Below are 14,343 nucleotides of genomic sequence, written 5' to 3' on the forward strand. Positions count from 1 at the left end.
AGGGGCAGGGACACTCCCCCCTGCCCCCAAGAGTCGTGGCCAAATTGCCCTTTGTGAACTGCTGGTGTAGGGGTCACAGTCGTAACCAAACCGACCCCTTCGCCTAGAGAAAAACACCCTTTTCCCCGCTCCAGGAAAGGGGCTAACCCTTTCCCGAAGCCTTAGATGTTTTGGTCCCTCGGTTCAGTCCACATCCAGAGTGTTTCGCCTTGAGAAAGGGCAAGTGAAGAGAGACTACTGTTTCCAGGCATCACGCACGATATAAACCAGGCTGACAAAGTTAAAAAAAAAAATTTTATTGATATACTAAAAGTTAACAGAAAGTAAGACAAACCCTGACACCACTTGCTAATGTCTTTCCCCTGCAAAATAAATTAACATCAGAAATCAGAAAACAAACCTGCAACCTAGGCCTAGTGTTAGTTTTCCAAAAATACTAGAAAAGCAACAGAATCTTTAAATGTACTTGAGCAAAAATCTGGTCATCTAGGCACTACCTCGCCCCTCCTCCCACCCCCTCCCCTCAAACCACCTCGGGCTTCCTGGGGGAAGCATTTTCTCTAACTGGTAGGTCCTGATTGAATAAGGGGGCTGGGCTGCTGTCCTGCTTCAACAAAGATCTTAAGCTTCCCGGGGCAATCACATACTCACTTTTGTTCTCTCTCTTTTAAAAAAGCAAACAACAGCCATAGTTTAAAGCAATTAGAAGTGGCACACATGAATGATTTTTTTTTTTAAATTAAAAAACACAAATCAAGCCAGCAATTGGCACTAGTCCAAAGCTCTGGGCCCCCCTGTTTCCCCTTAATGAAACCTCTAGGCCCAGAGCCCTCTTGGTCAGGTCATAATTTTGAGTGTAACCCAGAACAAGGCACACTCTTTTTGGTACCAAAAAAATATATATAAAAATATGTCAAACCCTCTTAAGAAGAGGACAGACCGGCCACTTCTTCCTAGCCATGACAGACACGCAAACAAAGACACGACAGGATTAAAACACCCAGTCAGGCTATACCGCGAGGCAGCCCATGTAGGGAACCCCGCACAGTCCATGACTCTCCGATCACGGAGGCACGGACACACACGCGCACATAGCAGCAAATAAAAAAGCACTACTCTTATTGGTAAACATGACAATCAACTCTCCAGCCCAAGCGGTCACACCAACACGTGTGTGCACGGACACACACACACAGGCACACACGCATACACCCTTTTAAACATGAACCACACGGAGTCACAAGCACCAGAAAAAAACAAAACAGTAAGAAACCAAAAGCCCACACAACACAGCAAGAAGGCAAAGTGGCTGGGAGTGAGGTGTGGCCGAGTCAACTTTGGGATTGAAGTAGCTGGTAAACAGAAAGGCACCACGTCGGGGTTTGGAGACCTGGCTGCCGAGAACGTCAGGTCCGCTCCGACAAGCGTATACCCAGTGGCCCACGGATTGGAGGGCAGCTGGTGGCCTGGCTCTGGGGGCTCTAAGGCAGCATGGTGCCTGGCAGAAAGGGAGTTGCAAAACCTGGAGGCCAGCAGCCCCCTCCCCCAGGGGGAGGCAGCCTGGAGGAGCCCCTCTATTTACAGCCAGGGAGCATTGGGGTGTCCAGGAACCAGAGGGGAAGCTGGTGTCAGTAGCCCAGAATGCCGGGATCCCTCTCTTCCAGACTGCACAGGGAGCAAGTCTCCTCTCTCCTGCCCGCTCTCTGGTTCTAGCCGCCATCTCTGGAGCTCAGCCCTCCGATCTGCCGAGACAGGCACTGCTCCCCCCATGGCCCAGCATGGCTACCGCACAGGAGACCAGAAGCTGCACATAGACACCCCTTGGCAAGGTCCCGGACACGGGCCTGTCCCCAAAGGCACACTGTTGAGACAGACTCACAGCACAAGCCGTCTCTTCTATTTGGCGCAGACAGGGAGGGACAAGGGAGCAGGAGGTCTGGCAGGGCCACCCCTTAGAAAGCTGAGCCCACCACATGAGCCCGGGGTCCCCTGTGATCAAGGCAACAGGACAGAGGGAATGCTCGCACCTGCTGGCTGAGGACCCCGCACCTCCACTTTCTCTTGGCATCCCAGAGACCCGGTGACCCTACTCCTTGAGCCACCTTTCTGCCACAAGCCGCACCAGGCTTGTCCCAGACTCGGACCATCTGGGCGCAGGCAGTCAGGCTGGCAGATCCAGCCTCTCCAGGGGCCCTCTGCCGGGGGTAGCGGAAATGCTCAGATCGTGCACCGCTTCCAAATGGTCCGGGGACACAGCTTCACAGTGGGGAAGGAGCATGTGGAATCCCCAAAGGTGGGAGGGATTGTCAGGGAAGGCGGTGCCCGCCCACTGCGGCGGAGGGGCCGCTGCCGGACACCTGTCCCAAGCCCGAAGCCAGCAGGCCGTGGAGGGTGCGTCTAACTCCAGCAACTGCCCACACTCCCTCCTTCCACGGCTCCTCGGAGGCCGCGTGTGGGGCCACGGCTGTCCTCGCACAGAACAGCAGAAGGGAGGGCAACCAAAGTGACGCCCATCTGCCCCTGCTGCCTGCAAACAGGAGGTTCTAGTGAAACAGCTCTGGGACCAGCCTGCTCCTGGTTCGTGCTGACCTCTGGCCAGCAGGAGGGCACTGCAGTTGTTATTCTGAACCAGAATTACAGGTCACCAAGGGATGCAGCCCACACCTGTTCCACATTTAGGCTGCAGCCTTGAGCTGTTGGCACGGGGCAGGGTCCTTGGCAGTCAGGCACCGTTCTGCAGGGGTCCTGACGGGTGATGTCCCTTACCTGCCCCCTGGCCCATCTTGAGCCTAGCTGAGCCCTGGAGCAGTCCCCGGAGGCCTTGCCCCCACCCCAGTCCATGTCGATTCCCCACCACCGGGCAGGAGCTACCGAGCGGATCCCTCCTCTAACAGCTGTGCCCCCCCACCCCCAAAACCCAGGGGAAAGCGGACCCCCACCCTGTCGTCACAGGCCGGGCAGTGCCAACCGCAAACAGGGGACAGCCTTGAGGAACGTTCGGCCCGAGAGGCGGGAGGCAGACTTCTTGAGGCACGTGGGAAGGCCCCGAGGTAGGGACGAGGGCAAGGCATCAAGGTACTCCCGTGCCTGAAATCACAGGCAGGGCTGGGGCAAGTCCCTCCAAGCCTGCCCTGGAAGGAGGCCACCCCGACCCCAGAAAGGGCCCGGGGGTGCAGGGGTGTTATCGAAGCAAAACCAGAGGCCAGAGAAGGGCGGGCCCGAGCTGGGTGGGGCCTCAGTAATGTCTCAGGCTGAAGAAGCCCACGCTGGTGGGGGACTCCTTCACCGTGACCGTGATGAGGTTGGCAGTGACGTCGGTGACGAAGACGTGCTCGATGAGGCTGCGGGTGGGCTTCCAGTCCTGGCTGGTCTGGACAGACACGGATGGGTTCTGCTTGGCGCCGGGCGGCGAGGCCGAGCCCGGGTCCGAGTCGGAGCTGCTCTCCTCCCCGGCGCTCAGCTCGGCCGCCAAGGCTGCCTTGCGTCCTTCCCCAGAGGCTGTGTGGCCCTCCTGACTGCCGGGGGCCGCGCTGCCCCGCACACAGTCCCTCTTGCCCGCGGACGTGGGCAGAGCCGTCCCCCTGGAGGGCAGCTTCTCACTCTTGCTGCCGTCGGAGGGCATGGCGGCCCCGCTCCCCCCCGCGGGGCCACCCCCGACGCTCTTCCCCGCGGCCGGGCTGGCGGCAGGGACACCCTTGCTGGCTGTGGCGTGGCGGGCGACCATGCCCACCCCTGCTGTGCCATTCTTGACACTCTGTAAGTCCAAGACCTGGAGGCTCAGCTCCTGGGTGGGTGCGGGCTGGGGGCCCAGGCACGCTGCAGGGCCCTTGCTGCTACTGTGGACATAGGGGGGCCCCCCAGCGCTCCCCCCTTTCTGCTCCACGGCCCCACTGCTGGGGGCCTTTGGGACTTTGCTTCCTGGGGAGCCGATCCCCAGCCCTCCCTTCTGCGTCCTCACCTTGAGGTCCAGCCCGAGGCCGCACTTGCCGGCGGTCTGGGCCTTGAGGGCCAGTCTACTGGCGGCCTGGGCCTGGCTCTGGCTCATTCGGTTCATGTAGTGGACGATGGAGCTCTGCCAGCTGATGCCACCCCGGCTGGGGCTGCCGGCCATGCCCTTCATCAGGCTGGCCAGGTTCTCCGGGGTGGCCACGGCGCTGGGGCCACCACAGGCCTCCTTGGCGTGGGCCTTCAGAGCGGCCAGGCCAGCCGCGGGGGCACTGAGCGGAGGGGGCAGCTTGACGGCCGGCGCCCCCAGGTCCTTCCGGGCGGCCTTCAGCGCCTTGGCCAGGCTCACGGGTCTTCGGGCCGCCTTCTGCTCCGGAGGCAGGGGCTTGCGGCCTCGCTTCTTCCGGACGGGATCCTTCAACTCGGGCTTGGCCACCAAGATCTGGGCCTTCTTCTGAGGCACCGGGTGGGTCTCACGGCCCCGGGGACCCCTCTTGGCATCTAAATCACTGTCGTCTTCTTCGTCAGAGGAGGTGGAGGAAGACGTGGACGAAGACGAGGAGCTGCTGGACTTGGAGGGAGCGTCGGGCTCCTGCAGAGACAGAGCACAGATGGGGTCACTGCCTGGAAGGCCGGGCCCCAGGGCCGTCAGACACCTCCACGCGGAGACCGCGCCGGTGGCCGCCACACTAGAGACGCAGCCAGGAGGGAGCGAGGCCTCGCCAGCCTGTTCCAGAAGGGATAGGAAAAGCCCTTGTGAGATTCCACAAGATGCAGTTAGAAGCAGAATGAGCGGAACAAAGAACGGACGGTTTGTGAAACCGGAGCAGAGGAACGAAGCAGAGCGTGTGTGGTCAAGGCCCGGGCGCCATGGCCTTGAAGGGGGCCACCGGGCCGGCTGCAGGCTCCCCAGCAGAGGGAAAGGGAAGTGCCGAGCTTACGAGCCAAAGTCACGTGTGGACGTGCTTGTAATCTGAAGCAAGAGGACATCCTGCTCCAGCCCTCCCGCTTCCAAACCGGACCCCTTCAGAACATTCCGGCACACAGGAGGACAGATCTGCCTGTTGTCTTCTGTGTCTCACCAGGCCCATGCTTCCAAGGGCACCCATTAGGGAGACAGAGCCAACGCTGGCTCCCTCCTGCCCTCAGCCCGGCACGATCCAGTCCAACCCGGGGCTCCAGAGCCTCCTTGCCCAGCCAGGCCCCCCGCCTCGATGGTCCCCGGCTGGTCACCCCAGCTGATGAGAGCCCGAGGGCACAGGGCCCCCCTTGCTCCCAACGTCCTACCCGAAAGGAAGATGGGAAGACACGAGCGGGCTGTGCGGACCAGCCAACAAGCCTTAAGGCGAGCTTGTCACCGCCTCCCAGAAGGGCGGCTTTTGTCCATGACCGAGCTCTTGGCCACACTGTGTGGGGCTCAGGGTCCTGTGGCAATGCCCTCGAGAAAGGAATCCCAGGCACACCCCAGACTGGGGCCGTGACCCTTTTCCCCATCCTGCTTCTGAACTGAAGAGAGGGCACAGCCCCGGACCCCAAGCGTGCGTCCCCGTGGCTGCCCTGGTTCGCTGTGTCTACTCGGTGAACCTATGAGCACCTACTGTGTACGTAGTTCCTGGTCTTTTCTGTGCCTATGAGAAAGTGCTCAGCAGCCAAGCCTGACCCTGCGGTCCACGGGAAAGGAGTGCGGAAGAGACAACAAATGAACAGGAAACCAGCCCTGAGGGGACCAGTCCTCCCGCAAGAGGGACAGGCACGGGGGAGGGGAGCAGGGGCTCGCGGCTGCCTCCTGCTGGCAGAGGCATAGAGCCACCAGCACGGAAGGAGGCAGGAGGCCCTTCCGAGCCAGGGAGACGGAAAGCCAAGCTGCTGTGGAAGAGCCAGCCGGAAACCCAGCCCCGAGCCCTCCACCCTCCTGCAACAGAGGGGGTGCGGGAGGTAAGTGGCCAGTAGGCCAGCGGCTACTCACCTTGAGTTTGGAGTGCCGGCTACAGGACACCACTGTGTGCTTCCTCGGCCGGCCCCGGGGCCGCTTGCCTCTCTTCCGGCTCTGCACCTCCTTCTCATGCTCCCTTGAGACAGTCACCAGTCAGGGCGCTGGAAGCCCCGTACGCACACCCTCTCCCACCACATGGGAACCCCAAGCCCCCAAACACCACCCCCAACTGACGTTCCGGGCCCAAGGTAGCTTCTCCCCAGCCCCACTGCAGAAACACTCGTCATGCACCCGAGGCAGACGTCCAGACTCTCTCTTTCCCAGTACAGTATTCGCTTTTTACCTATCGGTTTCGTTTCCCTTGGGTAAAACTGAGTGACAGACATCTCAGCAAAGCTGGGAAAGGAACAGTTCTCCGGTTTCTCCGACTCCTCCTCAGACAGCCCTGTGCTAAGCCGGGACGCTTTCCCCAGGGAGAATGTTTCATGGAACTTCTAGAATACAGCCTGCTAGAAGGAGCCTTAGTCGTCACATGGCCCAAGCCCAGCACTCCAAACAAGAGTGCTGCACGGCAGACAGGGACCACTGGCCCCAGCCTGTCTCTCCAATCTGTGCGCCCCAGTCCCGGGAACCAAGGGCTCTGGTCCTATCCCGCACTCTGGTCTTCCCAGAGCCGGTGCCCCAGCTCCCTATCCCGTTTCCTTTTCCTAACACTCCTCTGCTCCTACAACTGTGTTTGGTGTCTGATCCTGCTGTGGCTGGAGCTCAAAGCCCGCACCTCTGGGAGGACGCGTTTAATCAGCTCCCAGCTCCCGGCACTCGGGGTCACGAAGCCAAGAAAGCTGCTTCCAGCCCCACCCCCAGAGAAAGCTTGTACTTCAGGCCACCCCGGGGAAGATGCTGATCTGGAAAAGCTTCCCCGTAATTAAAAGGGGCAACCAGTCATCTCAGTGGGACCTGGAACGCCATCGCTTGAAGAACCCAATTAGTACAACCAGACAGACCTCCCAGTCTCCAAAGCCGGCCTGAACTGTCACAGAAGGGCAGGGCTTTCCCCTGGGTCTCTTCTGCTGACACACTAACCTGCACCCTCAGATTGTGAACCTCACACCTGCCCTTACAAATCTCCCCTCACCCCACCAAGCACAGGACAGGCCAGCTCCTAGTTCCGGGGCTGGCAGGGTGCCTTCTGGGTGCACAGGGGGAGACACCCACTTCCCTGACTTCTCTTCCCCATGATGTAAGCCAGACCACCCCACGCTTGTTTTCAACTCTCACACCGCCTGGATATTTCACCCTAGTTCTCGTCTGCTGTGCGATAACCGAAAAGGACACACACTCCGTCAGCAGTCAGGGTGCTGTCTTGCGGAGAAACAGACCGGCTCCCTTCACCCCCTCCCCCCAGGCTTACAAATTACGAATCCCACAGCAGACAATCAGATTACTGATAAGGTTTTCCAAAGGTATGAGGAAAGCATCGGCTGGCCTCGACCCTCCTAACTCTGCCCAAAGCCCAGCTTTACGTGCTTCTCAGTGCCACGGCCTCTTGGAGAAGACCCCAAATGTCGCTCTAGTGTGGGGGTAAAAAGTGGACCAGAGAACAAGCTGGCCAGGTTGACCCCAGATGGGAAAGCTTCTGAGCGACTCATTTAACTGTGTCTAGCGACAGGGCACCCCCCCACCCCTGGCAGTGTGCTCAGGGACACCGCTCCACGGACCCCCCCGCCAGGACAGCTGGCCCCTCCGTCACTTGCCCCTCGTCTCCCTTTTGCCCACCTCAAGGTCTCTCCTAAACCAACTCTCCTATCTAAAAATAGAGATGACATCTAAGATTACAAAGTAGGTCTGTCCCCTGAGACTGGCAAGGGAGCTCCCCCCCCACCCGGGTACCACCTGTTTTGCAGCCTAAAGATAAATAATGTGTCGTTTCCGGTAGAGAACCCACTAACTTTCTGCTGTGCTGCTCCAGCTCCCTCTCTGGGCCTCCCCTTGCTCAGAACCCTCAGGCAGCGCTGGGCCGCCAGGCCACCATTTTTATGGCAAACCTGCGATCCTGGTTTTTATTAGTGCCGTTGGCAAATGACTCAACAGCAAAAGCCAACAAGAGAAAGCAGAACTTTTCAGGAAGGAACCAAGAGGGTTCATTTTTGCAAGACTGGCCAGCAGAGAGACCCAGAGCAGCAATGACGCGGGGACTTCTGAGCTCTGGACATGATGCCGGCCAGGCCAGCTGACGGAAGATCGGGGAGGGGTTCATCTGGGACCTCAAAACTGGCCCCACCCCTACAGACCACCACCCCAGGGGGAGGCCCTCAGACCACAGCCCAGGCCCAGGACCCCCTGCAAGGCGGGCTTGGCCCTGAACCACCACAGGACAGGCCACAGGTCTCCCCAACATTCTCCCCCTTCCCACGCGTGCTGTTAACGTTCTCACTTCTTCTGGAAGGCCAGGAGCAGCCTTGGGTCCAGGATATTCTCTTCTGGCTCCCAGCTGTTGTGTCTGGAAAAGCAAAAAGCAAGGAGTCAAGACACACCAGGCCCTGGCAGGCCACTTCAGGAAACAGCTGGAAAGGGCCCGCCCCCTCGCCCTCCAAGCCCTGCTGATGGCAAGGGCATCGCGGTGCTGTGGCAGAGTCCCCCCAAATCCCACCCACGCCTAGGTCGCTTCCTGCAGACTGGGGGCCTTAAGGCCACCACCTCAGCCTCAAACTCCAAGGGAAACCACCACCTCAGCCCTCAATTAACTAGCACTCGGCCTCAGGAAAACTCCACGGTCTCCCCCGGGAGGAAAACAAATCCCAATAAAATGGGAAGTTGCCGGGAGGGAAGCCCCCAAAGCCTGGCCCGGATCCAGCGAGGGAAGGGAAGGCCGCTGCAGGATGCAGGGAAGGGAAGGCGGGGGGGGGGGGGGGGGGGGGCACAGGAGCGCAGCCCAAAGATTACGAACAATGTGGCCGGCGCCCAAGCGAGCGCGGGCCGGGGCACCGGGAGGGGAGGGCGAAGAAAGAGAAGTGGGGTGCGGGGAGAAAGGGGGAGCGGGTGTGCCCGAGGGGCTGCACACGGAGCCCCTTCCGGGGATGCCCAGTCCCCTTCCTTACTTTAAGCAGGGGAAAGGAGCCCTTCCATCCATCAATAGGAAGCTCAGGTTACAGCGGGGAAATATGGACGGGAGGAGGGGGGTTCGCGTCCCGCGGGGAGGGCTGAGGCGGGCCGGGGGCGCAGGCAACAAATGCGCGCGGGAGGAGCGGGAGGAGCGCGCGGCGCGGGAGGGAAGCGGGCCGGGGCGCGGGGCGCCGGGCCCGGCCGCAGCCGGAGGGGCTTCCGGGGGAGGCCGCCCAGCCCCGCGCCCCGCGGGCCCGTAAACAAAGGGCGGCCCCGCGCAGGCTGCGCGCCCCCTTCCCGCCGAGCCCGCGGGGACCCCGCGAACTTCCCGCCCAGCGCGCGGACGCCCCCGCCCCCCGGGCCCGAGGCGGCGCGGGCGGGAAGGCGGGCGCCGCGCCGCGGGGGACTCACTTGGAGGACCAGCCGCGCCACTTGACCAGGTACTCCAGCTTGCCCTGCGGGGAGAGAAGAGGCGCGTGAGCCGGGGCGGGCGGGCGCGGGGCGGGCGCGGGCCGGGCCGCACGCACCTTGCGGAGCCGCTTGCTCAGGATGCACTCGGCGGCGAAGACCTGCTCGCCGACGCTGCTCAGCTCCTCCATGCTGCCGCGCGCGCCCGCCCCGACCGCGGCGCCCGCCGCTCCCCGCGCCCCGCACCGCCGCCGCCGCCGCTGGCCCCGCCGCCGCCGCCGCCGCCGCGCGCCCAGCCGGCCGCACACAAAGCACCGCCCCCGCCCCGCGCTGGGCCCGCCCCGCGCACGCGCACCGCCGCCGCGCCCCCGCGCCGCGCCCGCCCTGCGCCCGCCCCCGCGGGCCGCCCTGCTCCGGCGCCGGCCAATGGGCGCGCGGGGGCGGGCGCGGGGCGGGGCGCGCATTGTTCGCGGCGGGCTCGGCCTGGCGCGCTGCGCTGGGGTCCCGCGCGCGCGGGGGCCGGGCCGGGTCGCGGGCGCGGGCCGATCCCTAGCGGGCAGGAGTGGGCGTCCGGGGGACCTGGGACCCGGGGGCCGCGCGCCCGCCCCCGGCCCGCTCCCCGGGGCGCCCGCCCTTCTCCGAGCTTCACTTTCCCGGCAAAGGGCCATTGTTCAGGCCCGAAGGGGGGAAGCGGGCCGCTTCCTGCCCCGGCCTCCGAGGGGCGCTGCTGCGGGGCCCCTCCCGGCCTCTCCCCTCCCGCGCGGGGCCCCTCGGTGTGGGGCAGGCGTCTCTTGCTTTGCGCGGGAGCCCCGCGGGCCCGGGGCGGGGAGGGAACGGGAGACCCCGTGCTGGGGCGGGGGGCCGTCTGGCTTGTTTCCCCCGAAGGCGAGAGGGAAGAGGCGCCCGGCGGAGGCGAGCTGCCCGGGTTCCTTCTTGGGGCTGCAGGGGTGGAGCCCGGTCCCCAAAACTCGGGGCGGGCAGGGAGAAGCAACTGCGCCCTTCCCTGCTTTCTGCCTCGGTTCTGGGGGCAGTGAGTGCGGGGCGGGGGCGAGGCTTGAGGACGTGGTTCTAACCTGGGACCGGGTCTCCAATCGGCCCGCTGGGATTCGGGGCCAAGTCCTGGGCGCGACTGCACGCGCCCCGGGGGAGACCTCGCGCACTCGAGGGTGGCCTGCAGCCCAGGGGGTCGTGGGCAGGCTGCCGTTTCTTCCCCTCTGCTGAGGTCCGTGCTGCCCCTTCAGTCCCCTGGGTCCTGAATCAGACCAAGTCAGACTCGTGGTAGGGGAGCCCCGCGCCAGCCCTAAGTCTTCCTGCATCGAATTTAACCCCTTGAAAATCCATTTTGTGGTTTTGTTCTGCCTTGAAGGCAGCCGCACCGTGCTCTCTCTGCGGGGCAGGTCAGGAAGTCGTGTCTTGCTGCAGGAAAATGTCTAAAAGGAATTTTTGCTCGTTAGAGCCATATTTATAAAGATTCTGCAGAAGAAATGTACCTTCTGTTGCTGTTTTTGTTGTTGGTTTAAAGGAAACGCCTGCTGTAAAAATTGGGAACTGCGGAAGCCCATCTTTCAATTTCTGGCATGTTCTGCACTTGATTTGGCTAAATATGTTACATTCCTTTGATATCCTGGAGAGACTTTGGGTAACATTTGCAAACTTAGATTCTGCTTTCGAAGGAGGGAAAGAGGGGAGGACTCCCTTGGGGGTGCAAATGGTGGCTCACTCTGGAGGGGCCCCAGCCCAGAACCCTCCTTTTGGGATGACAGCTGCGATCCTGGGGTGCAGACAGTCGCTTCTAATCTCCAGCTCTTTCCGTAACCTTGTCTTCTGGAACTAGGCAGTAAAGTGTGGAGTTGAAGACAAAGGTGTATTTATTGTAATCCTAAAAACAGCTGGATCAGTTTCCACTCAGGTTTCCTTGCGGAATTTATCTGGAGTGTGAGGGTTTTGTCCTGGAAGTTTCTGGTTTCCTCTTGGTGACCCATGGCTCCCTGGGATACTTGATGATGGTGGTGATGATGATGATTATTTTTAGGGAAAGGAAGCTTAAAAGGGGGGAATTCTTTCTTGTCCTTAGAAATAAGTTTGTCTAGAATTTGATCCTAACTTATGAAACAAGAATCAATTTCCTGGAAAGTTTAACACATACCTCATCCGTTCAATTTCAAACACCCAGTTTGGGTAAAATAGCGTTCAGATCATTTACTTGGAGACAACGATATGACCGACTTTGACTAGAATTAAAGGAGCAGTTAAATAGGGGGAGGGTTGATCCAAAATTTGTGAAGGGTCCCCTTAAAGACAAAACTGGAAGAAGGGAGTTTCGAAACAATTCCAGCGAATCTGATTATGTCAACATACGGGTTTGGGCCATAGCAGATTCTGCCTTCCGTTTTGACTGTCCCATTTAAGAATTACTAAGACAAGTTTGAACTCATTATTTTCTTACTCATCCAACAAAGACTTACTCAGCATTTGCTGTCATCCCGGCAGGCACAGACGGAATCTGTAGTGCGTAGCTGCGAGGTCCAGAGAGACCTTTCCGAGATGATGGGCGTAGCTGGTACCTACCTGCCCTCTTCTCTTCCTCTGCCATCAGCCGTGGGACATGTGGCCAGTGCTACAGAGGAATCGAATATTTATTTTTTTTTTTTTAATTTTTTTTTTTTTATTTTTATTTTTTTAAAAGATTTATTTATCTTGAATATTTATTTTAAAGATTTTATTTATTTATTTGACAGACGGAGATCACAAGTAGGCAGGGAGGCAGGCAGAGAGAGAGAGAGGAGGAAGCAGGTTCCCCGCCGAACAGAGAGCCCGATGCCGGGCTCGATTCCAGGCCCCCGAGACTGTGACCTGAGCTGAAGGCAGAGGCTTTAACCCACTGAGCCACTCAGGCACCCCAGGAATTGAATTTTCAATTGTATTTAATTTTAAGTAACAGAGTTGTCATCGTCCTCCGTAGCTGGAGGTCATATACATGGACGGTCCAGGCCCACAGGGATGCCGGGGGGGTAGCCTGTGATCCCACTACCGGCAGAAGTAGCGCAGGTACCTGAATGAATGCTGAGGCACGTGCAGTTTGCTTCTTCTACTCTCGTGTAGGTTTTCCTACATGCGAGGGTGTTTGCAGCATGTACGGAAGGACACTAGGCACGCAGGCGTCTAGGTGTGCGTTCAGACCAAATCCTTCGTTGAATGTCCTCTCCTCTCCATGCAAGCGGCAGAGCCGAGGGCGAGCATGAGCTCACTGGTGTCTGAGATGTCGCTCAGATGGGAACAGCAGTGTTGGTGAACCGAGAAGTTGGGTTGGGAGCAAGGAATGGCGGGGTCGCTCCTGATGGGAAGGAAGTCCAGGCTTGAGATGAAGCCAGCATCCCGTGCTCTGCCCCACTGGACCACGAAAACTAAGCACCAGGAGTCGTGCCTTACAAAGCAGCTTTCAGGGCACCTCTTGGTTCCCACAGATGCTGGGTGCTGACTGCAGTCATGGTTGGCTACGAAAGGAGGACCCGTCGCCGCGTCCACCGGGCAGTTTGTGTGGAGGGGCTCAGGGTCTGCAACAATACACTGCAGCGTCTTTAACATGTAACGTGATGATTTGCCCCCCGCCCTGGGTCCCCTCGTGTGGGCAAGACCGAGGTGTGGCCCACCGGCGAGCCGTGTCACGGGACTCTGTCTTCGAGTGTGCAGAGGGTAAGTACTGTGTATGCGTGAGACAGTGTTTAGGTGTCAGAACCCAAGTGAAAATAAGCACGGCTAGGGCGCCCGTGGGAGTCCCCAACTCCTCGGCTTGCCTAAGGATTCCCTGGGCACGCCTCGCAAATACTGACCTCAGCCCAGAGACCCAGGAGACCCCCGAAGCTGTCCGCAGCTCCGTTGTTGAGAACGTGTCTTGCCTAGGGCAGCTTGTCCCCGCCCTCCTTCCACATGGGAAGGAAAGGACTCCTAGATGACTTCAGATCTGACCCTGGGTCCGGTCCTGTCCTTTCCACAGGTGCCCGGTGGGGGCGGCCAGGCCGGGTGTGGAAGGAGCCCCGCCCAAGCCGGACCTCCCCGCCTCGGGCGCTTGGGGCAGGGGACACTAACGAACACCGTCACAAGCAGTGAGAAGGGGACAGTTAACCAACCACTTTACGAGGTTGCCTTAGAGACCACACCACAGCCCCCCGTGGGAGAGCCCCCACTGCAGAAGGCTTTTATCTTAAACGGTGCCGTTTATTAATTTTGCAGTCAAGTCAGTCTGAGATTCCAGCATCTCCCCGTTAGGGTCAGTGCGGCGATGAACGCCTTTATGTTTGCCCGTGCAGGGCGCCGGCACGTCTACAATGGCAAGCCTAGACTGTGCATCAAAGGGCACGGGGATCTGCTGGTTTTGTTCAGAATTGCCCAGCAGTCCCCGAGGGTCTGCTCTGATTTACACTCCTGCCCCAGATGGATGGGCTTGAGTCTGTCCCCGTGTGAACGGCAGACCTGGGAGCTAGAAGTTCACCCAAAAGTGCTCGACGCTTGGGTTTCGGTGGTTTCCTAACACAGATCAATCACGTCTGTCGCACGTCCCACATCTGCTTTTTTTTTTTGCAGCATTGTTCGTACGTAAAACGATTTTATGAGCGCAGTTTTTTTTTTTTTCCAGTGCGAAACGCGTTATTCTCACAAATTTAAAAATGACTTACACTTAACAAAGTTCTAGAATCTGGGGTGAAGCCCTTACTCGAAAGCCATTAATTAGTTTGGGGTTTCAAAACGGCAAGCGAAAGCCCATTTATGAGTTTGCTAATTGTTCTTCCTGGCTGCCGGAGGTGATCTCAAGCGTCCTCTATCAGTCCTTTGAGCTCGCCACAGGCTCGGGGGAATGGGGTCCGAGACCTGGGCTGCAAATCCCCCTCTGGGTCAAACATGAGTCCCATCTCAATGCCGTCTCAGAACCCAAACAAAGAGATGTCATTTAGTTCACA

At 59.7% G+C, this 14,343-nt stretch overlaps 1 protein-coding gene across 1 annotated transcript; it reads right to left on the minus strand.

Annotated features, from left to right (window-relative positions):
- Positions 1 to 275: 275 nt before the first annotated feature.
- On the minus strand, positions 276 to 9,635 carry CBX2 (chromobox 2). The gene is made up of 5 exons (XM_045085774.1): positions 9,508 to 9,635; positions 9,392 to 9,435; positions 8,313 to 8,378; positions 5,912 to 6,014; positions 276 to 4,537 (listed from the first exon to the last, which is right to left on the minus strand). Exons 1-5 carry the CDS (start codon positions 9,577 to 9,579, stop codon positions 3,236 to 3,238), a joined length of 1,587 nt encoding a protein of 528 aa, XP_044941709.1. The 5' UTR covers positions 9,580 to 9,635; the 3' UTR covers positions 276 to 3,235.
- Between the last annotated feature and the right edge of the window lie 4,708 nt (positions 9,636 to 14,343).

The sequence above is a fragment of the Mustela putorius genome, unplaced genomic scaffold (genome assembly GCF_011764305.1).
Source record: "Mustela putorius furo isolate JIRA1106 unplaced genomic scaffold, ASM1176430v1.1 tig00000873_pilon_pilon_pilon, whole genome shotgun sequence".
Lineage (NCBI taxonomy): Eukaryota > Metazoa > Chordata > Mammalia > Carnivora > Mustelidae > Mustela > Mustela putorius.

Bases quoted from the DNA above. Each gene is read 5' to 3' on its own strand.
- CBX2 (XM_045085774.1), bottom strand. From the start codon at position 9,579: ATGGAGGAGCTGAGCAGCGTCGGCGAGCAGGTCTTCGCCGCCGAGTGC. The intron at 9,436-9,507 runs GTGCGTGCGGCC...CTCTCCCCGCAG, and splicing joins TGAGCAAGCGGCTCCGCAAG to GGCAAGCTGGAGTACCTGGT. The intron at 6,015-8,312 runs GTGAGAACGTTA...GACTGTCTCAAG, and splicing joins CTCCTGGCCTTCCAGAAGAA to GGAGCATGAGAAGGAGGTGC.